This window comes from Oryctolagus cuniculus, chromosome 1 (genome assembly GCF_964237555.1).
Source record: "Oryctolagus cuniculus chromosome 1, mOryCun1.1, whole genome shotgun sequence".
Lineage (NCBI taxonomy): Eukaryota > Metazoa > Chordata > Mammalia > Lagomorpha > Leporidae > Oryctolagus > Oryctolagus cuniculus.
Window position 1 is genome coordinate 109161296 of NC_091432.1, and position 25623 is coordinate 109186918.

The following is a 25623-nucleotide window of genomic DNA, read 5'->3' on the forward strand; positions in this document are numbered from 1 at the left end:
TGGTTTGGAAGGTTTTTATTTTGGAAAAGCTGCGCGGAAAAAAATTCAACAAAATGTTGCTGTGAAAAGAGTAAGCCAAAACTTAAGCATTTAAAAAAGAAAATTCAAATCCACCGTTTAGCTCAGAAGAAGGGCGAGGCCAACAGTGGAAGAGGCCCAGCCCGTGAGGGGACAGCTGGCCCCAGGGGAGGGCCATTTCCCTGAGCGGCTGCAGAGGAAGACGGGGTGGTCACGGCCCAGAGTGGCACCTGCTCCTCTGTTCTTCGACTTCCCAGAGGCGGCACCACAGGCCCGGGAAGCTGAGTCCCAGCACCCCCACCACCACCACTTGGGGTGGGAGCCTCGTACCAATCCTTCGGAAAGATGCAGGGGAGGGGTGCCGGGGCGGGAGGCAGGCCATGTTCTAGGCTGGCTTCTGATGGGGCGTAGGGAAGGGAGGCAGGGGGCGTGTCTGTCCGGTGCTCTGCCCCATCTCCCCTTGTCCCCCACCCCCTTTCTGAGTGACCCCAGAGATGCCTCTGCTGAGTTGCTTTCCTGGCCACGGCAGGCATCTTATCACCTTGCCAAGAGACTCGGGGATGGAGGCCTGCCCAATGGGGCACCAACGCCTTGTCCGAGACCTCGCCAGCAGCTCCCACTGAGCTGGAGACCTGCGGCGCGTGCCAGACCACTCTCTGGCACCAGTCCTCTGCCAGTGGCACCTTAGGAAGGTCCCCCCCAGTCCCTGAGCGTAGCCGGAGGAAGCCGCGGAGGCCTCTCTCCCAGAGCCCCGGCAGGCAGGAGCAGGCTTCCCAGCTCCTCCATCGGGGAAGAGCCTGTCCCACGCGGAGCCTGCCAGGCTCCGAGGTCAGCAGATCTGCTCCTCCCTCCGCTGCGGCAGGTCCGGGGGGCAGTCTGGTGCACTCTTGCTGCTCTGGACCAGCGGGTCGGGGACAAGGAGGCCAGGGCTGGCGGGGGGGCCCCCGCTCTCTGTCTCCACGCCGCCGAGATCCTTGCTGTGGCACAGCGGCACTGACTCCAGCTCTGTCCCTTCCTCCTTGGCTTTTCGGCTCCGGTGGGGCCAGTGGCAGGGTCCACGCCCACAGGCCGAGCTGGCGGCCACACTCCTCTGGCTCAGATACATTTCCAGCATGTAGTAGACGGTCCAGAAGATGGTGAAGCAGCCCACCAGCACCAGCGTCTGGGCAAAGTCAAGCACCCTTATCAGGGGCTGCTTCCCAAAGCCCACAGCCTCTCTCAGCCTACCGTGTTGACCCCGGAAAGCCCCCCACCCCGGGCCATCCCTGCCCACTCCCCACGCGAGGATGGCCCCTGAGACAGCAACTAGAGGAGGGGTGGAGCTGCCACACCCCTGCTGGGACCCTGGTCACCCGAGGAGCAGGTTCCCAGCACAGGGCGCCTGTCTGCGTACCTTGAGGGTGTTAGGGGTGATGGTGTAACCATCCTCCTCAGGGATTTTCAGCCCGGGGGGGCAGGGCAGGCTGAAGCCGTCGTGCAGGTACTTCCCACTCATGGCACTTTCCAACAGCCTGTGTGGCAGGAAGGGACCAGGATGCCCTACGCGGTGCTTCCCATGCCACCTTCCACCCACACTCCCACCCGTACAAGGCGGCTTCCCAGCCCAGGGAGCACAGCTGGGGTCCTCTTGCCCATCCCCCACGAGCTGCCTTCTCCTGACACGTGCAGCTGGACGCACCTTTGTCTGTCCCTGATGTCTACCGGACTCCACACAGAGCCATATAGGGTCAGCTGCCACTGCTGGAGGACGCCGACGTGCAGTGACTCATCTCCTGGGGCGGCAAGCAGGGCAGTGCGTGAGCCATGCCCTCTGTGGGCCGTGACACACAGCAGAGCCCGGCCGCACCGCCACCCCGAGGCACTCAGCCTACACAGTCCGCTGCAGCAGCTGCGCGGCCCGCTCACCCCGGCTTCTGCAGGCTGCCTCCCGGGGGGCCCCAGGACGGGAAGGGGAGGGCCACAGGCTGTACTCGGAGGCAGAGGAATTTGTCTTTATCTTCCGGATTTCGGGTTCAGCTAGGATTCTGCTTGGGTGAAAAAAAGGCCTTTCTGCTAAATTAAAGACAGGTTTGAGAACCACTGGTCTCGCGAATCCCTAACTCGACGGAAGCGGGGAGGCTGGGCTCTTCACTGAACTGCAGGTGGTCAGCGGCCCTGAGGCTGCAGTGTCATGGACACGGCGACCTTACGCCAAGTCTCTGCAAACCTCTGGGCTTCAGTTTCTCAAAAAGAACGGCGACAATCAGTCCTGCCCTTACCTGCCTACCAGGGCTCGCCGAAGGATGGTTATATGTGAAAGGACTTGAAATGTGGTTCAACAAGGAATTTTTGTTGCTATCCTGAGGAAGAATGGATCAGTCACTTCTCCAAAGAAGACAAGGGTGGTATCAATGCACAGCCTAAGACACCAGTGCCCATTGTCTGCAGGGGGCGCCTACCCTCCTGGCCAGGGCAACCCTGTGCCTTCCACGTGGAAGGGGAAGTGAGGTGTGGGGACTGTGAGGTGCAGAGGGGCCAGGTGATGGGGGGCACAGGGCACTCACCTACATCCCTCACCACGAGCCTGTAGACCCCTCTGGCCCGCTCCCCCCAGCATCTCACAGTGGAGAAGGTCCAGTCACTGAAGCCACCGGGGTCCCTGGGGAAGGAGCAAAGCAGGAAATGTGGGCGGTGCTGCCCCTGCTCCTGCAAACAGCACCTGCCCATCCGCCAGACGTGGAAAAGCACTGTGGGCAGCTGGGAGGGGGCCACGAGGGTCCTCAGGCGCTGTCCCTGCTGCTGAGACCTCAGGGAACGAGGGGCCTGTGTCCACGTGGTGCAGGGAAGACTGTGGGCTCGGGAGGCCCCCGGACCTAGCTCACCCTTACTCTCGGGCACTTCCTGGCTCTGCGACTCGTTCCCGCCTGTGTGAGCGGAGGTGACAGAGTCTGCAGTTCTTACGCAGGTGAGAGGAAACGCAGGTCGAGTGCGCACATGCACACCGCACACAGCAGGCGAGCAGGTGATGGATGGCTGCCAAAGACAGCCAGGGCACAGCGGCCGCTGGGCTGGGCCGGTGACCACCTACAAAGGTGCTCCTCGGACAGAGGGCCGCGGGCCGCGGGTGATCGGATACGTACGAGTCCATGCTGCGTGGCGCGCCGATAAGGGACATCATGCCGCTGGGGCAAAACAGTTTCAGTTCCAAGCTGCCGCGGCGTGGATGAGTGATGGAGACTGTGACTGCCACGTGTTCCAGTGTCTTCAGCCCCGACATCTCCAGGTCCGTCCTGCTGACTGTGGGAAGTCAGGCTGGGCAGCTGAGAAACCAGCCCGCACCTCACCCCAACGTGCACAAAGGCACCTGCTCCCGAAGCGGCCGGCAAACACCCACGTGGGATCTCAGCGGGCCCCAGTGTTGGCTAGGAGATGAAATGCAGATTCTGCTCTCAAGTTGAGGGTGGAGTTGGGAAGACGACATGGAGCCAGGACATGACTACCTAACAGAGTGACTTCACTCACTCATTCATCCCAACAGTTATGCTTCAGACACTGCCCTAGATGCTGGGAACAGAATGTAAGCCGGGCATGGTCCCTGCCTTCTACCCGCAAGCAGAACACGGTATGAAACAAGGTTCATGGCTGATGCAGGAAAAAGACCTAGAGAGATAGGTGTAGGCACAGAGTGGTGAGCCACCCACTGCAGCTGGCAATGAACACAGACTGGTACAGAGGGTTGGCAGAGGGTATTCTAGAAGGGGGAAGGGCATGTGCAAAGATAGAGATGAGACTTGCATGGGAGACAGTACAAAATTCATCTAAAAAAACCTACTGAAGTGGATAATCTTTAAGGAAATTACGCCAAGTGAAATAAGCTGGGGCCAGTGCTGTGGCGCAGTGGGTTAACGCCCTGGCCTAAAGTACCGCATCCCAAATGGGCGCTGGTTCTAGTCCTGGCTGCCCCACTTCCAATCCAGCTCTCTGCTGTGGCCTGGGAAAGCAGTAGAGGATGGCCCAAGTCCTTGGGTCCCTGCACCCGCACAGGAGACCCGGAAGAAGCTCCAGCTGTTGCAGCCAATTGAGGAGTGCACCATCGGATGGAAGACTTCAATTTCTCTCTGCCTCTCCTCTCTCTGTGTAACTCTGACTTTCAAATAAATAATCTTAAAAAAAAAAAAAGAAATAAGCCAAGTCTCAAAAGGACACACGCCACATGGCTCCACCTTGGCAATGCTCAGGGACTGACACAGTGTAGCAAACGGGAGCTCAGCGGTGCCTGCCAGGAGTCAGGGCAGAGGAAGGAATGGGCGTGGGCATGAAGGGCTGACACAGGAGTCCTGTGGCTGGAGGTTACGCAAGACTACACTTGTGGGAAACTCGATTACAGCTGCACACACAGACACAAGCGTGCAGTGTATACAGAGCTGCTGAAATCAGAATGAGCTCTATGGATCGCACCAACGCCAATTCCTTAGTTTCGATATGGCACTACAACTCCCAAGACATTAATGTCAGGAGAAAGGTGCGTGGGACTTTTCTTTGCAACCTCCTGTGAATCTGTGAGTATTTCAAAATGAAAAAATTGAACACAAAACTGATGAAGTGGAAGACTCAACTGGGGACTATTAAGAAATTAGGTTGCAATGAGAAATAAATCTTTTTGAAAAAATTTTTTTTTTACTTATTTTCATTTTATTTGAAATGCAGAGTTGGAGAGAGATGTCTTCCATTTACTGGTTCTTTCCCCAAATGCCCACAACAGCTGAGGCTAGGTCAAGCCAAAGCCAGGAGCTCAGAACTCAGTATGAACCTCCCACACGGTCGTGTGGGTGGGCAGAGACCTAACTATTCATCACCTGCTGCCCTCCAGGGTGCACACCAGAACTCAAAACCAGGTGCTTGATGTGGGATGTGGGTGTCCCAAGCGGTACCTAACCACAGCACCAAATGCCCATCCTGAGAAATAAATCTTTCTACAACACCCTTTTTTATTCTTCCATTAATTTAATATACAGAGCAGAGAGCACTACTTTCACTTTATAGACGAAAGACCTCAGAGAGGCACTCAGAGGTAGGAGGAAGAGGACATAGCAAAGGAAGCGCTTTACAAACTTTAAATAGGCAAACGAGAGCTAGGATAGACCAACGAGCAAGCACACAGTTAAAAACACAGTGCCCTGGGAAGGAAAGAAACAGTTGGCAGAGGCCGGATCACTCTAGGGGTGAGCTGGCGCACCTGCGGATGACGGGGCCTGGAGGAAGGCTCACAGGCTACGACACCGCTTCCTGTCCTTCCCCACCTCTGTGCTCTCCCTCACTAGTCACTGGAGAGTGCCACCTCCCCTTCTCCACTGCAATACCAGCATTTTGGAGGCCCACCTACCCAGTGTTCTAACTGCACACTTCTTCACCTCGACTTCAAAATCCTTTCTCCATCCATGTCAGCCACCCATATCTGTGACCACAGCCTGGACCTCGTCATTAGCTGGGGCTGAGTTACTTATGGGTGTTTAGAAACTTCCATGGTGGGTCTTATTATACACGAGATGCAGACTGATTGAAGATACATGAGAAAAGTAGATGAGCAAAAGTAAAAACAAGAAAATACTCAACAATTCCTGCTAACATGCTGGTGAATGTCCATGAATTCAGAGCTCTGTATGTATGAGGGGACTCCAAAACGTTCCTAGGAAAATGGAACTGAAGTTTTTTCTGGGGGCAGGTGTTTGGTGTGGCAGTGACGTCATAGGCACCATGTTGCCGTGCCTAGATTCAAGTCCCAGCTCTGTTCTCCATTCCAGCCTCCTGCTGACGGGTAACCTGGGAGGCAGTGGGTCCCGGCCTCCCACACGGGAGACCAGGATCGAGTTCCTGGCTCCTGGCTTTGGCCTGGAGCTGTTACAGGCATTAGGGGGAGTAAACTGGTATGTGGGAGATCTCTGTTTTGTTTCTCTCTCTTTGTATCTTTGCCTTTCAGGTAAGTAACTAAATTTTAAAGTTTTAGTGCAAAAATGTCTGAAATCCATCCGTGCAAGAGATCTTCAAAAAGTTCGTGGATAATTGCAATATGGCACAATTGTGTGGATTTCAAAGAGTTTCTGCACCAAAATAAACATATTTTACTCCCATTCCCCATGGATATTCTGAAGTCGCCCCGCACATGTGCTTGCGTGTTCTGTGCTCAGTTCCACCTGTCTCCCTCTTTCTGAAAACACCCTCCCTCTGGCTGCCTCCCCAGCCTCTGTTCCTGACCAGCTAAGGCCTCGTGGCTCCCTCTCCAGCACTGTCTTGTCCTTTCACAGCAATGTTGGGCAAAAGCCAAACGCCAGATCAACCGAAGGATCCGCCTTCTTGCTTACAACTCTCCTATCACAACTGGAAGACAAACGCAACTCCTCCCTTCCTTACCCCGCCTCTAGAGCCAACCAGCCTGGATTAAAATCCCAGCTCTGCCATTTATTAGCTGTGAGAGTTGAGACAGTTTCCTTATTTGTAAAATAGAGTAACGGTACCCAATTCATGGAGTTGCTAGGATTAACTCAGCTGATATATGTAAAATGCTTAAATTAGTCTATAAGCATTAGCTATTTCTCATCCCTCCTAGGCAGACCTCGAGGAAGCGGTCTGTGCCCACTGTGGATACTCTCGCAGTCATCCCTGGCATCTTCTTTCTATCAGAACAGTGTTCTGTGTGTGGCTTTAAACAAAGCTGTGTGCTCATCAGGAAACAGGACCATTCCCTCCTCAGCCCCTCCTGTCTGTGATCCACTCTGGAAGCAAACACGTCCTAATACTTTCTTCAGGGACCCACCAGGACAGCTATTTTAGGGGTTATCAATTTGAGACGTCTTTCATCAGTTTTCGACCGTGGCAGACGAGGATTTGGCACAACGTGCTCACAGCTCCCGGCCAGCCCGCCTCACGGCCTCGCAACACCACATCAGTACATCAGTGTCCAGACAGGTCTGCGCCTGGCTCACCTCGCGGGGACCTGATCCGCGTTACACTGAATTGAGCCAAGCAGCACGCAGCACTGCTTCACTTCCTGAACAGTCTGCTGCTCTCCCCTCTGAGGTTTCATCATCTCCCTGGTTTTTGGTTTATTTCAATTTCATGCCCCATCACTAATTCTTCCCAAATAAACCATATTAACTTCTTCACATAGCTTCTTCCCTTTTCTTCTAAGTGAAGAGGTCAGGGTTCCCCTAACGCCACCTGCTCTCAGAGAAGCCCTCTAGAGCCTTCTGTCCCAGTCCCATCTGCTGCGCAGCTCCTGCACCGGGACCTTTCTTCACTTCCTACCTGGGTTCTGGGTTCTGACCCCTCCCCGCTTTGTACTTCCTCCCTCCCCCCAAGATTTATTTCTTTGAAAGGCTGAGCGAAAGCAAGAGCTAGAGAGAGAAAGGGACATCTTCCATCCACTGGTTCAGGGACATCTTCCATCCACTGGTTCACTCCCTAAAAGGCCCCAACATCCAGAACTGGGCCAGGTCAAAGCTAGGAGCCAGGAACCCCATCCAGGTCTCCCACATGGGTGCAGAGGCCCAAACACATGGGCCATCCTCTGCTGATTTCCCAGGTGCATTAGCAGGGTGCTGGATTGAAGTGGAGCTGCCAGGCTCCCAGCTGGCACTCTGATACGGGACATCAGTGAGGTAGATAGAGTAGGAGGTCTTAACCTGCTGCACCACAATGTCAGACCCTCTTCCTACCTCTTCTGCTTTTTTGCCTTTCACTACAGAGCAGCACATCTTCGAGTAGTTTCCAGACAAATGGATCCTGAGGACGACCTTGCAGGTCTGAAAGCGTCCTCATTCTACCTTCCCACACAGTTAATAGTCAGGCTGGGTGTGTCTTACTGCTTGAAAATAACTTTCTCATTCCCCCACAAGAATCTTGGAGGGCTTTCCCCGAAATGGTCAGTGTTCTGTTATCTTCAAAAGCAGGTGGGAAGTGCTAACTGCACGGAGCTGTTCTCACTTCAGCGTGGGTTTCCCTGGCTGGCCCTGGGTCTCTCACGGGAGCAGCCCCATGGAGCGTGGCACTGTCGTCTGCCGAGGAGGGGACCCATTTCTCTGGAGAGGGCTCTTCCAGCCTCCTGGCCACTGGGGCTTTGGGATACCAGCGGCTGGCTGGCGGGGAGGAACTCCCAGCTTCTGTCCAGCTGGTGCCTCCCTCCCTGCCCAGTTGGGGCCCTGACGTGGCCGCCCACCTCGCCCCCATCTTCTGCAGCGCACGCACGGCGTCTGAGCGGCCCGGGTGGGCTGTGTCTGCGCCGTCCCCGGCAGGTACTCGGTCTGCAGTTTTCTCGGCCCTGCTCACATTTCTATTCCTTTCCCACCTTCCAAGAATGCGATGAAATCTCTGATTGCCATGGCCTCCTCTCTCATTCTTTGTCCTTGTGCTCATCTCGTTTTTATTCCTTCACTCTTTCTTTGGTGAGGTTTGGGGAAGAGCAGAGATAGAGGCAGGGGTTCATTTCCCAGCTCTAACCACACATCTCCAGTACGCTGCGACAGTTCTGCTCCAGCTCTCTGCTACGGCCTAGGAAAGCAGTGGAAGACGGCCCACAGGCTTGGGCCCCTGCATCCACGTGGGAGACCCGGAAGAAGCTCCAGGCTCCTGGCTTCAGATCAGCACAGCTCCGGCCACTGCGGCCATCTGGGGAATGAACCAGCAGATGGAAGACCTTTCTGTCTCTGCCACTGCCCCTCTGTAACTCTGCCTTTCAAATAGAGAAATCTTAAAAAAATAAATAAATAAATAAAAAAGGAATATATGGGTTCAAGCCCTGGCTCCACTCCTGATTCTAGCTTCCTGCCAGTGCAGACTCTAGGGGCAGCAGTGATGGCTCAAATAATCGAGTTCCTGCCACTCACGTGGGAGAATTGGATTATGAGTTCCTGGCTCCTGACTTCAGCCCATCCCCGTCCTGGCCATTGTGGGCATTTAGGGAGTGAACCAGTGAATGGGAGCTCTCTTTCTGCTCTCAAATAAATACAACAAGAAGCGCTTATCTCTGCTAGCCATGTAGATAGTGGCACGCTGTACCCATTTCCACACTGATGTGGATGGCGATGTGCGTGGCAACGCTTGAGAGAGCCCCAGAATTATTTCGGCTCGTATTCGGTAAACTAGTACTTAGGACAGAGCTGGGCACCTTCAAAACACTGAGGTCTTAGCTGATGTGATGATCCTCAACTTACTATTTAGCCTCTGGTTAAACTGGGGTCTTTTTTAACTCTCAGTCCCCAAAGATGCCAGGGCTGTGTTTGACCTTAACCTGCAGACACCATGACAACCTCTACCCTCTCACTGGTGCAGGATCAGAATAAGAGTGTAGGAGCTGGCATTGTGGCGTAGGTTGAGCTGCTGCCTGCACAGCTGGTGTCCCATATGGGCACCAGTTAGAGACCTGGCTGCTCCACTTCTGATCCAGCTCCCTGCTAATGCACCTGGGAAAGTAGCAGAGAATGGCCCAAGTGCTGGGCCTCTGCACCCACATGGGAGACTCAGAGGAAACTCGGGGCTCTTGGCTTTGACCTGGCTCAGCCAGCCCTGGCCGTTGTGGCCATCTGGGGAGTGAATGAGCAGATGGAAAATATTCATTCATTTTCTCTCCTTCTCTCTCCTCTCCCTCCATCTCTGTAACTCTTTCAAATAAATAATAAATAAATCTTAATGACAACAAAAGAACAAGGGTGTAGAACAAGGAAGCATCTGTGGTGAGATGGGAACTGAAGTCATCAACACAGCAGCACTGCTGGGGGGCAAGTGTCAGGGGAGGGAAGAAAGTCCGGAGTGAAGCTTGGGAGATGCCCAAGGGAAAGGAGCATGTTGGGGAGAGAAGCCAGCAGAGTGCTGTGGACAAAGGAGGTCCCAGGAGCCTGGCGAGGAGCGAGCTGCAGACAGGCCTCTTCAGGGGCAGAGGAACAAGAAGGGTAAGAGTGATGAACCCCCAGCCAGCCCCAGGAAAAGGGCACAGCGAGGGAGGCAGGTGCTCGGCCCTGGCAACAGCAAGCTGCTGCTTTTTAGCTCGTGCATCTGGCAAGGCTGCTGGCTGGAGGCTGGCAGGGGTTGCATTTGCAGGCAGGAGGAGGAGTCAGCAGGGAGGGAGGGAGTGGGGTGAAGGGGGCAGACGCCGAGCGGTGAAGAACAGGCCTCACTGTGCAGGCAGAGGTGAGTTCACTCCAACTGCACGCAAGCACGAAAAGGCAGGTGCGAGTAGGCGCTCGGCACTCTGCACACACACACACTCCCTTGTGCGTGACGCCCTCCCACCCCCTGGCAGAGACTCCAGACCCACAGTGGGATCCACAGGGACCAAGTGGCCCACGCTTGTTTCCACACAGCTCCTGTTGGTGTGGAGAAGCACAAACCTGTCTTCAGGTTGCTGCTCTGCATGGCAGTCACTGGCCAATGTGGGTGTTTAGATTTAAACTCATTATGGGTAAGGTCACACTAGCCTCATTTTAGTTATTTATTTATTTTTAAAGATTTATTTATTTATTTGAAAGTCAGAGTTACACAGAGAGAAGGAGAGACAGAGAAGGAGGTCTTCCATCCATGCTGGTTCACTCCCCAATTGGCCACAACGGCCGGAGCTATGCCAATCCAAAGCCAGGAGCCAGGAGCTTCCTCCAGGTCTCCCACGTGGGTGCAGGGGCCCAAGGACTTGGGCCATCTTCTACTGCTTTCCCAGGCCATAGCAGAGAGCTGGATCGGAAGTGGAGCAGCCGGGACTTGAACCAGCGCCCACATGGGATGCCAGCACTGCAGGTGACCGCTTACCCACTCTGCCACAGCACCGGCCCCAAACACTAGCCATATTGTAAATGTCCAGTAGCAGTTGGGCGGGCACCATGGTGCAGTGGATTAGCCGCTGATTGGGACACCTGCACCCCGTGTCAGAGTGCCAGTTCCGGTCTGGGTGCTGTGCTTCCAACCAGCTTCCTGCTGATGTGCACCTTAGAAGACAGCAGTGGCCAGCGCCGTGGCTCACTAGGCTAATCCTCCACCTTGCGGCACCAGCACACCGGGTTCTAGTCCCGGTCGGGGCGCTGGATTCTGTCCCAGTTGCCCCTCTTCCAGGCCAGCTCTCTGCTGTGGCCAGGGAGTGCAGTGAAGGATGGCCCAAGTGCTTGGGCCCTGCACCCCATGGGAGACCAGGAGAAGTACCTGGCTCCTGCCATCGGATCAGCACGGTGCACCGGCTGCAGCGGCCATTGGAGGGTGAACCAACGGCAAAGGAAGACCTTTCTCTCTGTCTCTCTCTCTCACTGTCCACTCTGTCAAAAAAAAAAAAAAAAAAGAGAGAGAGAGAGAGAGAGACAGCAGTAATGGCTTAAGTGCTTGGGTTCCTGCCACCCATGTGGGAGACTGGGATGGAATTTTTAGATCCTAGCTTTGGCCAAGCCTAACCCTGGCTGTTGTGAGCATTTGGGAAGTAAACCAGAGAATGGAAGATATCTCTCTTTCTCCACCCCTCACCCCTAGCACGCTGCCTTTCAAAAAAATAAATAAATCTTAGAAAACAATGTCCAGTAGGCTGAAATGCCAGCACCCCCTGACTGAGTGGCACAGACAGGGAACACTTCCAAGAGGGCGGAAAGTCCCCTGTGTAGACACTGCAGCCCTGCGGTCTTCGAGGGTGTCACCTCCTCTTCTATCAGGGGGATGCTCAGCCTCACTGCCCTCTGGGAAGCTCACTTTGCAGCCCCAGACACTGGAGCTCCAGATCTTAGCTGGAGGGGACAAGGCTTCCAGTCTGGGACCCAGGTGCTCAGCGCTACTGACTGGGCTTACTGCCCTCCCTCTGCAGGTGAGCCCATAAGCTTATACCTTCTGTCCCGTCTGCTCACGGGGAATGGTGGTAAGAGGGCAGAGGACAGTTTTGCTGGCCTCTGAAATTAGGAGCCGTCCTGCTTGCTGCTCCCCAGGGAGACGAGGGGCTCCGCCAACCAAGCTCCAGGACTCTTCCCCTGATCTCGCCAGCCTGACCCTGCCCTGGCCCCATGTGCTCTCCTCTGCCCAGGACAGATGGTCCTTCTTCCTCTTGCTTTCTCCTGACACACAGCAGGTGCCAGATGCCTCAACAGCTAGGGAGGTTCGCCAGACATCCTGAGGCAACTGTCCCTGGGTACTGGGAAGCAGAGGATGACAGAGCCGGGAAGAACCCAAGGGCTCAAAGTCAACAGGAAACAGCCTGTGTCAGAGGTCAAAGTTGAAAGGCATTTTACCTCCGTGGTACATGAGTACAGGGGCTCCAACTGAACCGCATTCTAGAATGTAACTGACCTTCTCTGCCTTGGCTGCTGCTTTATGCCCTTTCCAAGACAGCTTTCCTTTTAGGGCAAACACAAGGACTGGGCCCGTAGGGCTCCTTCCACGTGGAGGGCACCCGGGCAAGGGCTGGGTGCCCTGAGGGAGACGGACAAGCCAACCCTTCTCTGCAAACCTCCCCAGGAGGAAGCTGCCCTCCTCTCTCAGTCCCTGCCTCTGGCCATCGCTCCTCCTGCCACGGCTCCAGTCCGGTCACTCCCCAGGAGGGCAGGACGAGTGAGGACAGAGCTCTGGTTTGGACACCATGCGTGAGATTTTTCAACCTTCATAAAAAGTAGTGAATGACTCTGCTTGTCAAAACTTCTCAAGGGTAAAAGAAAAAAAAATTCCTCTAAGGAGGCAGAGGAGGCAGTGGTAGGGAGACTTCTGGGAAGCACGCAGAGGCCTCTGGCACAGGCGTGGCATCCCACCCAGCTTCCCTGTTAGCACAAGAGACACTTCTCACCCCTGCAGACAGTCCTGGCGACCCAGGGTGCCGTGGAGGCGGGGTGGACACAGAGGACAGGAACGCTGTGCACTGCTCTGCCCCACCCCACACTAGACAAGCCTGAGAACCCAAGGAAGGGGTTCCTTTACTTCCCAAAGACGCTGGGCCGGGTGGAGTTGCCCGGCTAGACCTGGCATGGAAGTGGCAGGAGGGCTTTCAGCTGCTGCCCGTGTCCTGAGTCCCAAACCCACTCCTCCCGCCGCCTCGCTAGCTGGTTGCTCAGCAGCTCCTCCTGCTACTAGTAACTCGGGAGAAAGGTCTTGTTTAGCAGCCGGGGGCCAGCCAACTCAGAAGCAGCAACATGTCCTAAAATGGTCAAAGCAAACTGCACAGGTTTGGCCGGAGCTCAGCTCCTCCAGGAAGGGGTGGAAGGCGGCAGGGAGGGCGAGTGTAACTTTCCCTCTTCCCACCCCAGCTGGACTGTGGATTAACCCCCTCGTGCTGCGGACGTACCATTCCACAGGACCTCCAGGGCACTGGGCGTCTGCGGGATGGCCTTGTTTTCCTTTATCACAGGGCTGACGTAGGAAGCTAAGTAGGGGACAGAGGTCCAGACCTAGGAGAGGAGAGGCAGGGTCACAACCACCGGCGCTCCTCCAGCCACGTCTCTGTCGGCGTCTCCTGTCCTGATCACTTCCTCTCCATCCCGAGACTCCTGCTGGTGGCCTGCGACGGAGCACCTGCCCCACGATGCACCACCTGTCCCAGCTGTCCCCCGCTCACTCTCTGCCCCCAGTATGGAAGCTTCACCGGCAGCACTGAGCCTGCTTTGCCAGTTGTAGGTCGGCGGGGATGAGGGTAAATGGGGTCGAATCAACGACACGAATGCATTTATTAAGCACTGCTGGTGTGCCAGGCAGTGTTCCAAGCATCTGGCCCCCTCCCTCAGTCACTCCACACAGGGACCCTGCCTGCTGTCCCCGGTCACCTTGGCTGCATTAACAAGTCTCCAGGCATTGAGCAGGCCGAAACCATGCTGGTGGCTGTGGCTGAACCCTGCCTCGTTGGTGACCCAGTCTGCATGGCGATCTTCATACTGAAAGGACAGAGGTCCCTGTTAGTCTCAGGCCTCGCCAGTGGGAATTCAACCTCACCCAGCTGATGACCCAGCCCAGATTCTCCCACTGAGGCTACGGCGAATGGATTCCCCGAGGAAAGCTAGGACAACGGGTCAAAGAACCATGTCACCAGCCAGGGCTGGCCTCTAGAGAGCGGTCAGGAGGCAGTAGCTCGAGTGCAGGTACCTGGCCAGAGCTCTCTTCTGCCAGCAAAATGACCACCGCAGAGTTTAGGTCAAGTGAGCTTAGGCTTGGGGTCTCTGTGGGATCCCTGCCCTTTACACATGCAGCTCTGAAAGGGAGCAGGTGCCCGGCATTTGGGGCATTGACCACCTGAACCCCCTGCTCCCTGGACTCTGCGGTCTACTGCCGGTGTCCTACCTGGGTGGCTGTGAAGACGATGATGTGCTGGACGTCCCGCCACGTGAGGCAAGGCCGCACCTGCAGCATTAAGGCTATCATGCCGGCTGCCAGGGGCGCCGCAGCCGAGGTCCCCGTGTGGCCCTCGGTGCAGCCAGTGCCCCTCTGAAGGTCCCAGTCAGTGGTCACCTGGGGAGTGGGCAGTGGTTAGTTCCAGGGTGACACAGAGCGGGTGGTGCAGGCCAGGTCCTCAGAACAAGGCCGTCAGGCTGGGCCTTCCTCTGTTAGAGCTGACTCTGAGCAGAGGGGGGCCTAATAGCAGGGCAGGACCGAAGAGGCCTTCGACCCTCTGAAGACGGAGGCACTGATACTAAAACGAAGGGGGAGGGGGAGACGGAGACCTGCGGGAGGCCTTCGGCACAGCTGAGTTTCCCGATCCTCTACTATCTGTGCTCCCAACCCCAACTTCTCTACCCAACCCTGCAACCCCCACAACCAAGCCAAGCCAGGAGAGCTACTGGGCCCCAGCTGGAGCTGGGACAACAGTGACGGCACCAGGCAAGGAAATGCAACTTGGCAGCTGAGTGACGAGGGCAAACCCTGGCAGTGTGTTCCCAGGGAGGGGGCTGTGTCCTTGCATACCCCCAGGTTCAGCTTCATGGCCTGCCTGCCTGGCTCTACAGACCTGGATGGGACAAGCTGCCTCTTTGCTCTGGGCTGGGTGCCTCAGGTTGGTTTTCATGAGCCCCCTGGTCTACCTGTGCTTCTGAGCTGGGGGCGGGAGAGGGGGTTGGGGCCGGGTGTCTGTCCAGCACCAGGTTCTTTTCACGCCTCGACAGCCACGGAGCTTCCCAGCAGAGGAGGTCCCTGTCTAAATGCGCTCCCTGCGGTTGCACCCAGATCCTTGGCACGCGGTGCCACTGCTATGACCAGAGAATTTCTTTCTTCCAGAATTCTTTTTTGGGTCAGACTCCAGGATGCTGACTTCTGCCAAGAGCCGCCCCTTCTCCATTGTACTCATTACTTCCCTTCCGGCTGTCAGAGCTGCTGCCCAGACTTGCAGCTTCTCCCAGACCCCACGCGCTCCCACAAGAAAAGGGAAAAGCACTTTCCAAGCTGCAGTGGCAATGAGAGGGAGAAGCCTGTGCCAAGCTGGGAAGCAGACTGCTTGTTTCCTGTTGAGGACACAGCCTCACGATGACAGGCGAGTGTATAGCTGTGAAGCCCACATATTCACCCACGGTGGCAGGAGCTCTGCCCAGTCCCAGAGAAGCCCAGGGAAGCCCCCAGCCCCTGCCCTCAGAAGGACAGCTCCACCCACTGCCCTGGTCAGTGCACAGAAACTGGCAGCAGTTTTCTGGGGCCAGAACATTCCAAGGATGGGAACTTGGCTAAACAAACTCTCTTTTTATTTCTGGACAGATTATGCTTCAGATGGAAGGCGGGGGGGTGGGGGTGAGGATCTGAGCTGACTTTGAAGGAGAAAAGCCAGGTGCCACGGATCAAGAGTGACAGCTCTGTTATGGCACCTCCTTAGGCCCCTGCCTGGGCAGGGGTGAGCTGGGCTCTCAGAGTTCTGCTGGGGGTGAGGGGCTCAGGGGTCCCTGCCCTTCTTAATGCAGCCCGGCCTCAGGCGCACAGACCCCAGCATGCAGAGCAAAGCCTCCCCTGCCTGTTCACTTCAGTGCGTTCCAGGAGGGCAGGGAGCAGGGGTCAACCGGCTGGGGCCTCAGGACACTGTGTTCACTGTAAGTCACTCATTGGCACAACAAAATTCCATGTTTTGGAAAACAAACTTCTTAACCCAGCAGGAAGACAAAGCAGCCGAATTCCCAGTGGTCTCAAGAGAGACCTCCCAGCCCAGCCACTGGAGAAATCTGACACCCGCTGGCTGGAGCCCAGCTCTTGTCTGGAGTTGCTTAGCCCCATAGGAGCTCTGGGAGACCTGGCTTAAACCTGCTGGGAGGGAGCCAAACCCGGCCGGGGCCCTGAGCTCTTCAGATGGGTGCCAGAGGCTGGAGACCGCCCTCCCCTGCTCCAGTCTGCTTGCCGTGGCTCCAATTATAGCTGCGTGGAAAAGGTCCTCTCGGCTGACATGAGAAGTTCCTCTAACTCCTTGTCCCGCCCACCCCCTAAAGACAGCCGCTGGCTCCACTGAGGATGCACAGGATGGAATTCAGAGTATTTACGTAAGGACCGAAGAGCAGTGGAATGATCTTTTTAAGCCCACAGCTTAGCCAGAGTCCAAGTTCTACCAAAGGAAGACATTGCGAAGATGCGACACCCAACGTGTCATAAAGCATGTTAAGGGGGCGGCGAGCAGCGAGGAGAGGAAAGTCCCGCGACGGGAGGGGCCGGGAGGACTCACAATGCTGCGCAGCATCTTGTCCCCTCCGCTGAAGGTGACCGCCAGCATGGAGGCACACTCCTCTGCGTAGAAGGGCATCCGCCCCTCCTCGTCCACCGCACCTGGCAGGGAGGAGGGCAAGTGAGAGCGTGGGGAGGAGCTGGCCCCGTGGAGGGCCTGGGGGCGTCACGGTCACCCTGGGGGCTGGCTTGAGTTTAATAAAAAGGATCCGTGTGGCTCAAGTGCCCCGGCGTGCCCTCGGCCCTCATCTGAACTGGCAGCCTCACGCGGCAGAAGGTACCCTGTGCCTGAGACAGCCTCCAGGTCCACCCAGGGGCTCCTGACTGCTAGGCCTCTTCCTTTAGCAAGCATCCACCGGGAGTCACGCACTGCACCAGGCACCAGGGCCAGATGCAAAGGCCACAGGAGGAAACAGACGGTCAGGCAGCCTAAGGTCAGGCAGCCTAAAGCCAGGCAGGAAGTGCAGAGCCAGGTGGCGAATGCTGGGACTGGGGGCACAGGTAAGCACAGGGCACTGGATTTAGGTGAATGGGAATCACGGGAGGCTTCGGGCAGGAGGTGTGTGGCCCACGGCAGAGAGGCCAGAGCAGAGGCCTAGCCAGTTGCAGGTGGGATGGAGGCAGATGGGCGGGACTCCAGGGAGCTGGGCTAGTTCCATCTCAGAAGAAGAGATGATCACGCTCACATGCGCAGAGAGACTGGAGCTGAACAGGACACACACAACCCTCCCACGGCCCCGAACCCCGGGCCCTACCTATGGTGACGGTGTAGATGGAGTTGGCGTAGCCGTCATAGTTGCAGTTGTCGTTGTGCTGGCCCCCGTTGCCGCTGGCTACCACAAAGATGCTCCCAAAGCCCTGGCGACCAGCCATCACCCCGTGTTGCAAGGCAGCCTGGGTAGCAAGAGTCAGGCTCTCAGCCGAGCAGCTCAGGAGAGGTGGCTATTACCAGGCCAGTCACCCTCTCCTCCCTCACTGGAAAGCAAGCGACAAAAGGCCGGAAGGGCTCTGGGCGTGGGGGAAGGAGACTTAAAGGCAGACGCAGGTGGAGAGGGAGCTGAACATCTCATGGATGCATTCGCTTATCAGATGAGTGGCAAGGGCGCCAAGCACAAGCTCCAAGGGAAATAGCCGCAAAGCTGCCCCATCTCTCTCCGAGAGCCGGCGCCCCTGCCCCACGGCCCCAGGTCAGGTGTAGTCTTCCCGAAAGGAAGCAGGTGGGCTGGGAGGCGCGCATCCTGTACTGCGGCGAGGGATGCGAGTCCAGCTTGTAGTAGCTGCGGTGGTGCTGACCGGGGAGGGTGCCCTGGGCTCCGAGAGCCTTTGCCGGCCCCCACCTACCTTTCCAAGTTGGTGGGGGCCGTCGACTGTCTTCCCATCGTCGTCTGGTCCCCAGCTGTAGAGAAAAGCCCAGTGATGAGGCCAGAGCCAGGCGGAGCTGTGCACCCAGAGTCTCCCAGTCTCAGCTCGCCTGCCCCTGGAGCTCTTCCTCTTCTCCCAAGGGCTCCAGTTCAGGACTGCACGATTTTAAGACAAGGTATTCAAGGGGCCAGTCCTTCTCCAGAGTGGAAAAGGCCATGGTTTTCCTTGGAAAGGTCCCCGGTTAGGACTGCCCGATCCTGCCCGAGAAGTCACTTCCCATGTCTCGGGGACCAGGAGACAGCAAAGAGCGGGGCAGAGGACCAGGGTCCCGCCTCCCCTGCTCTGGGCGTCTACCGCCAGGCTTGACAAGGATGTTTTCAATTTTGATGAGTTCTTGGTTCCTGAGCTGGGGAGCTCGCTATTCTTTCTCTAAGTGGAAGCACACCTTGGGGACAACGTGATGGGTTTAAGGGCGGTACAGGAACAGGGCCATCCCTGCCGCTGTGTCCAGCCCAGCACAGCTGTACCTCAAGCTGCAGGTGCACGCGTTCAGGCAGTGGGGGCTGGCACTGCACATTCGGCCCCCTGTGGTTGGAGAGGAAAGCCCACTTCCTCCCACGTGACAACCTGACTACTGGGGTGCCAGGGGCTGAAGCCTGGGGATGTGTATCAATGAGGATAATGGATGACCTGAACCCAACCAGCAGACCCCTGCTGGGCCCTGCCCGAGCCAGCCTGGTGCCCCTCACCTGCAGCTGTAGATGTCATTGATCTGGTAGTGCTTGTTGAACGCCACCGCCTCCATGCTGTCTGTGAGCGGTCCGTCCAGCACCCGGATACCTAGGCATGGGGGTCACCGCAGCCCCTCAGTGATGCTGGTCTACAAGCAGCAGGCCACAGGGGGACAGGGTGGTGAAGCCACATGCGGGAGGCCGACTCTTCCCAGTGGGCTCCTCTACTTCTTCAATTTTTATGCCACGTACATGCGTAACTTGTCTGCAAATACATCTTAACCTAACAAACACTGGAACTTGCGCTTTAATGATCATGAGGTCTGGTGGAGAGTCACAGGCTAGCCTAAGGCAGAATTCCCCTCTTATCTCCACCCATGATCCCATCTAAAACATCTAGTGCTGTCCTTGACACACAAAAGGAGCTCCATAAATGGCACCATTACCACACCTCCTCCTGTGAATGCCAGATTTCGTCCTCTAAAACGGGTCGGGTCACATCCCTGTGACTGTGTAGGGCCAAATGGAGCATTTTCACAGGGTCTTGGACCCTGGAGGTTGCTAGAGCCTTCTAGTCTCATTTTCAGGGGGATACTGCCCTCTGCTGGAGTGTAGGAGAAATACAGTCAGCCGATTTGGCCTGAAGGGTTCCTAAGCGCTTACTAGGAAACACCGAGGGCAACTCCATTCATTCCTGGACCTGTGCCCCAACGGACTAGGGCTGGGACACAAAGGGACACAGATCCATCTCAGGGGCAGACGGGGAGGTGGGCAGGAGGTGGGCAGGGCTGCTCAGCTCTGTGGAAGAACAGAGGGCAACCATGACAGCAGGACTGAAGGCTGCAGAGCTGGGGCATGAAGAATCCGAGGAAGCAGCTTGTGGATGAGGGCAATGCAAGCATAGCGGAGCCAAGTGCAAGGAGCTGTGACATAACCATGATCAGAAAAGCGGAGCTGTGGGGCACGGGACTTCCGGCCCACATCACCAGCAATTCCATGTTTGTTTGCCTTAAACACCGGGGCCTGTTGGAAACACCCCTGCACTGAAGCCAATCAATGACCCGCCCTGTCCTTCGATCTGTGCCGTCTGGCATAAGCTGCACTTTGCTTTAGTGTGTGTGTCAAGGGTGGGAAGGAGGCGTTTCAGGAGGAAGTGCTAGTCACCTGCTATGCGGCTGCCGTACGCCACGCCCACTGCACAGAAGCTGTTGTTGGGCACCGCAGCGATCTCTCCCGCACACCGCGTGCCATGGTGGTTGCCATTCTCCACGTCTGGGTGGGGCATGGGGTCGGGGTCATTGGAGTTGAGGTCGTAGCTACCCTCTGGGCTCTGAAATATTGGGGAGGGGTGACATAGGGTCACTCACTGGTCCTAGGGGTTAGGTCCTGGAGCTCAGGGAGAAACAAGAAGTGGGAGTCGGGGATTCCAAGCTGGGGCAGTGGGCCCACGTCTCTGCAAACCACATGGGCCATAAAGACAAAGTCACAGAATGCAGAGGTGAAACACAGAAGTGCCACAGCCAGCTTCTCTCTTGCCTGAAATAGAAATGTGCCCAGGAGATGGCCCCACGGCTTGGTAATCCCAGATGAAAGTGAATTAGGGGACCGATGCTGTGGCGTAATGGGTAAAGCCGCCGCCTGCAGTGCTGGCATCCTATGTGGGCGCCGGTTCAAGTCCCGGCTGCTCCACTTCCAATCCAGCTCTCTGCCATGGCCTGGGAAAGCAGTGGAAGATGGCCCAAGTCCTTGGGCCCCTGCACCCATGTCGGAGACCTGGAAGACACTCCTGGCTCCTGGCTTTGGATCAGTTCAGCTCTGGCCATTGCAGCCATCTGGGGAGTGAACCAGCGGATGGAAGACCTCTCTCTCTCTCTCTCTGATTCTCTTTCTCTTTGTATAACTCTCAGATTCAAATAAATAAATAAACCAGTTAGGGCTGCCCACGGCCGAGCTTTAGAGCGAAGGCAGGTACTCAGAACTTCTGCCAGGAGGGAAGCTGCTGGCAGGGGCCACTCCTCATTCCCCGGGGAGGAACAACAGGAAGCAGGAAGGACCTCTTAGCCTGGGAGCCACCTGCTGCGAATGCTGGCTGGGGGAGAGGGAGTCCAGCCCTCCCCCCAAGCCTTGGGAGGGGCCGAGTGTGGCCACGTCAGGAAGTAGGATGTGGGTGGGGCCAGCTGTTCTGGGCACTTACGTAGTTGGGCGCAATGTCCTGGACGGTGTGCTCCACTCCGTCATCCACCACCACGACTGTCACCCCTCGCCCAGTTACATTGCGTTCCCACACACCCGTCACGTTGATGTCCCTGCCGGGGCTCCGCCGGTTATTCTGTAGAGGAGACGGCAAGGCGGGAGTGCAGCGACACACAGGTGGCCCAGAGAGAGGCAGAATTACAGCCGGCAGCCCCTCTCCCCCCCCGACCCCACTCTCCACCAAAGAGGCGGACAGAGCTTGCAGGCCCACGGGTCTGGGTGGGGACAAAGAGGGGTATGGGGGAGCTTTGCTATCGCCTTGGTCTCCATTGCCTCAGGCTGCAAGGGTGGCTAGGCCAAAAGGCTGCACAGCAGAATCATCGTGCCACTGACGTCACTCGTTATCACTAAGAGAAAAGCGTCACTCGTTATCACGAAGAGAACAGCGTCACTCGTTATCACGAAGAGAACAGCGTGTAAGGGCATGTAAGCTCACTGATCCTAACGATGACTCTATGAGGTAGGGACGTTACAATCCCTTTTACAGATGGAGAAACTGAGAAAGGTTTAGCAGAAGGCAGGAACGGCTTGCCGCAAGGCACCTGCAGAGGGAACGTGGGCCTGGCGGCTTGGCCACAGTGCTCAGGTTTCTAGAGCTGCCTTGCTCCCCGTGGGCGCACAAACCCCTCACACAAAAGGCCACTTATTTCCATAGAATCCATTTATAGTCTTCTAACACACCCTTCTGGGACAGGGTAAATGACCGTTGTAAACTGCATTGCTTAGGAAATGATGACAAGGAAAAACTGCCTGTGCCAGGATCCTTTTGGAAAGTTTATGGAAAGTGGCATTAAAAGGTGTGTGTAGGGCCCAGTGCTGTGGGCACTGATGCTGGCAACCCCTTACTGGGGCACCTGTGTGAATCCTGTCTGCTTTGCTTCTGCTCCATCTTTAATGATGCCTGGGAAAGCAGCAGACGATGGCCCAAGTGCTCAGGTCCCTGCCACTCCTGTGGGAGACCCCACGGGAGTTCAGGCTCTTGGCTTTGGCCTGGCCCAGTCCTGACCATTGCGGCCATTTGGGGAGTGAGCCAGCAGACAGAAAATCTTTTTCTTTCTGTCTCTCCCTCTCTCTGTCACTCTTTCAAATACATTAAATAGATCTTTAAAAAAAAATCCAGCTATCTCTAGGGGCTGGTGGTGTGGCATGACAGGTTAAGCTGCTGCTTCAGAGGCCGGCATCCCATATCAGAGTGCCAGTTTAAGTCCCAGCTCCTTTGCTCCCATCAAGTTCCCTGGGACAGCAGGGAAAGATGGTCCAAACATCTGGGCCCCTGCCACAATGCGGGAGACCTGGATGGAGCTCCTGGCTCCTGGCTTCAGCCTCCAGCCGCTGAAACAATTTGGGGAGTGAACCAAGGGATGGAAGACTTCTTTCTCTCTTTCTATGTGTCTTTTAAATAAATCATTTTTTTAAAGGTTCATCTTGCTATACAGAATTTGGAAATCCATGCAGTTTTCAAGATGCACATTTTCTACAAACTTCCGAAGACCCCTGTATGCGTTCAGTACAGACACGGTTCTCCCCCCAAAAAACTTCTATCTGTGGTGGATTGAATCTGCGATCGTGGAACTTGCCTACACGAGGGCCGGGTGTACAGGGACGGCAGGGGCTGAGGGCGAACCCCAGCAGCCACGCCTGCAGATGCGCTCCTTCAGGGGAGCGGTGGGGGCAATGGGACAGGGACACAGCCAGAAGCCCCGCCTCCGGAGAAGTGGCCCAGAAAAAACTTTCCCCTGGAAACCGCGGGTCTGGACTCACCAGGTGCCACTGCTGGGGGTACTTGGGGTCGTTGAAGTGGACACTGCGCTTGGTCCGCTTTAGCAGCCTCTGCTCTGAGTGCCAGCGCACATCTTCGTGGCCGGCCAGTGCAGCCTCTGCCCGCTGCCGGACGGCCTCCACCTCCACGGCCTGCCCGTGCCCGGCGGGCTGGACAAAGAGGTAGTGCCCATGGAGCTCCCCGATGCGTCCGGTATTCACGAGGCCTGCTGCCTGCGCCAGGGCGTCTGCCCGCTGTTCCAGGGTCTTCTCCTCCCTCTCATCGGCCCGGCTGTGCAAGTGCACAGCCCAGCTTAGCCCCCCTGGATGCTGGGCCTCAGGCCCACCTGCCCCTGCCAGGCCCATGACCCAGGGGACCAGTAAGAAGAGCCCGGCGAACTCCAGCCAGAGGCAGGTGGGCAAGCCCAGGCGGGCATCCAAGTGTGGCACTCCCCGCCTCCCCTTCGGCATCAGAGCGGCAGGCTGCAGACAAAGAGAAAGGACAGGAAAGACATAGGGGAGCTGGGCTGCAGGATCCGAGAGAGGCGCCCAGTGCCAATGTGCACCCCTGGAAACCTCCACTCTGTGCCTTTTAAATTATTCATCAGCTGGTCCTCCCTTTCTGTTCCCTGTATAGGGCTAAGCCCCTGGGGAGCTAGGCCTGGACTAACCCCCGCGGGTGCCCTCCCACACCCCTACACCAGATGGGCAGGTACCAGGCTGCTCTTCCCCCTGCAGGGACAGCACTCCTGACCTCAGAGCACGGGTCACCCCCAAAACCAGGGGTGCCATCATGACAGTTCTTTAGAAGAGACCCCATGCCTCATTTACGGGGCTCATGGGTCTTCCCCCAGCTGCTCTCAGGGCTGACTCCCCACCCCGGGGCCCCCTCCCTACCTGCACTCTGGGTGAGGTTGAGCTCCTGGGCTGGCTGACCACGGCACACTCATGTTGTGCAAATGCGTATCAGGCATCGCTCACCTTGTGAGTAGTGCTGACTCAGCACAGGCTGCAGACCTGCGGGCCCCAAGAACAGAGAGGGTCCCACCAAACTCAGTGGCGAACCACTGAACTTCAAAAGCAGAGGCTGGCCATGAACGTCAGGAGCAGCGACCAAGGACACTGGCTAATGACCATCAGGGAGCACTTCCAAGGATCTCACACAGGTCGCAGACTGGAACAGCACTGGTACGGGAAGGCGGAGGCAGCACCAAACCTAGAGGCTCTACTTGCTGTCCTATTTATCTGTTCATCGGCAGAGGACTTAACCACAGCCGGCACGCTTTCCGGAAGTCCAGCTGTCGCCTAGCGTCCTGACTGTGCATCTCCAAGGGACACAGGGGACGGAAAAGTGGGCAGGAGGAGGGTGAGCAGGGAAAAGCCAGAGAGAGACAATGAAACTGAACAGATGCACGGGGCAAGCAGGCACTGGGAGAAAAGACCGGGACCAGCTCAGCAACCAGTTCGCAAGTGAGGCTCCAAACCTGGGCTCCCATTGCCGGGTTCAAAAGAACCAGGGAATTCGTCTTAGGAGCGCTCCAAGACACACACACACACACACACACACACACACGCCGAATTAGAACGGGCACCCAGGCGTGGGGACACAGGTGGCACGCGTGTGCCCCATGGGTGGCTAGCTCTGGATACGAGTCCGCCCTGGGCAGGGTTCGGTCCTCACACACACCCAAACGGATCCCACTCAAAGCACCCCAGAAAAGGGCCCTTAACCCGCGGCTTCCTGGGAACAGAGAATGTACACCTAACATTTCCCTCCAAAACTCTCCACTCCGCATCGCGCTGCTCCTTAGGTTCTCGGGCATAGCCCCTCTCAAGTCACAGCCCCTCTCCCACCCCGGGGCAGCCTCCACGGCGCCGAGCTGCTCGGGGGTCCCCTACCCCTTCTGCAGAAGCCGGCCTTGGACAGCCGGCGTGCGCCTCACCGCATCCCACCGCACATTTCCGGAAGAAGGGGAAACTCGAGCCCTTCCTGTCTGCCGGGGGCCCAGCCGGGCCTCTGGGAAAAGAACTTCCAGTGCCTTCCAAAAGCGGAGCCGAGCCTCCCTCCACCACAGGCCTGTCTTCCCAGCCCCCGGCGGCCAGGGCCGGCGGAGGAGACTGCGGGCGGCCCCGGGTTCAGGAGTCTGCTCCCAAGCCACGGTCCTCCTCGCGGCCACACCTTGCTCCGAGGGGCCGGATCCCCCGGCCCCGGCGACCCCTCCCTCCCCGCCTGGGAACCGGAGACCCCGGGGCCCGGCCCCCTGACCTCCCCCGGCCTCTGCCCCGCCGACCGCCACGGTGCGGCCCCACTGGTGCCCAACTCACCCGCCTGCCCGGCCGCAGCTGCTGCCGCCGCCTCCCCGCGGAAACTCGCGGCTTCCCGGGAGCCGGAGGAGTCGGTGACAGCCGCATCACTTCCGCCCGGCGCCGCAGCCAATCCGCGGCCGGTGCCGCCGGCCCGCCCGCGACCCCGGGCCCGCGCCCCCGGCGCTCGGGCCGGCTCCCGCCGCGGCCTCCGCGGGTGCAGGCCGGGCGGGGTGGGCGGGCCCCGCTCCCGGGACTCCCGCGTCCCGAGTCCTCGGGGGCATCTTCAACAGGGTCCCTCTCCAGAGGCGGCTTCTTTTGCATGGCGTCCACTGGAGAGGGCATCTCGGTTCCGATCTTTAAAAAGCACCTCATGGCTCTGCTCCCTCTGATGCCGTGGCCCTGACTGTCCCTATTACTTCCCCGCAGCGGCTGCTGCCTCCACCACGGGTCGCCTGCTTTCTTGGCGCCCGCATCTCCCGTCCTCTCAGCGCCTCGGGCGAGACCACGCGTACCTCTGGGGTCTTACCGCAGCATCCCCGCGCCCCGGGCGGTGCCGGCTCTCGCCGCCAGAGGGCGCCGTCGGGGGCGGCGCGGCGCTCCG

General features: G+C 57.3%; 1 protein-coding gene across 2 annotated transcripts; it reads right to left on the bottom strand.

The window, feature by feature from the left end:
- Positions 1 to 25176, bottom strand: PCSK7 (proprotein convertase subtilisin/kexin type 7). 2 transcript variants are annotated; one of them, XM_002708370.5, is made up of 17 exons: positions 25041 to 25176; positions 23613 to 23732; positions 22719 to 23198; positions 20899 to 21033; positions 19869 to 20034; positions 18723 to 18813; positions 17953 to 18007; positions 17367 to 17505; positions 16613 to 16713; positions 14266 to 14433; positions 13755 to 13862; positions 13280 to 13382; positions 3138 to 3294; positions 2562 to 2656; positions 1697 to 1790; positions 1412 to 1529; positions 1 to 1180 (listed from the first exon to the last, which is right to left on the bottom strand). In XM_002708370.5, the coding sequence occupies exons 3-17, from the start codon at positions 23184 to 23186 to the stop codon at positions 848 to 850; spliced, it is 2331 nt and encodes a 776-aa protein (XP_002708416.1). In that variant the 5' UTR covers positions 23187 to 23198; positions 23613 to 23732; positions 25041 to 25176; the 3' UTR covers positions 1 to 847. The 2 variants fall into 2 exon arrangements, with proteins under 2 accessions (XP_002708416.1, XP_008259068.1); XM_008260846.4 differs by lacking the exons at positions 1697 to 1790; positions 2562 to 2656.
- Between the last annotated feature and the right edge of the window lie 447 nt (positions 25177 to 25623).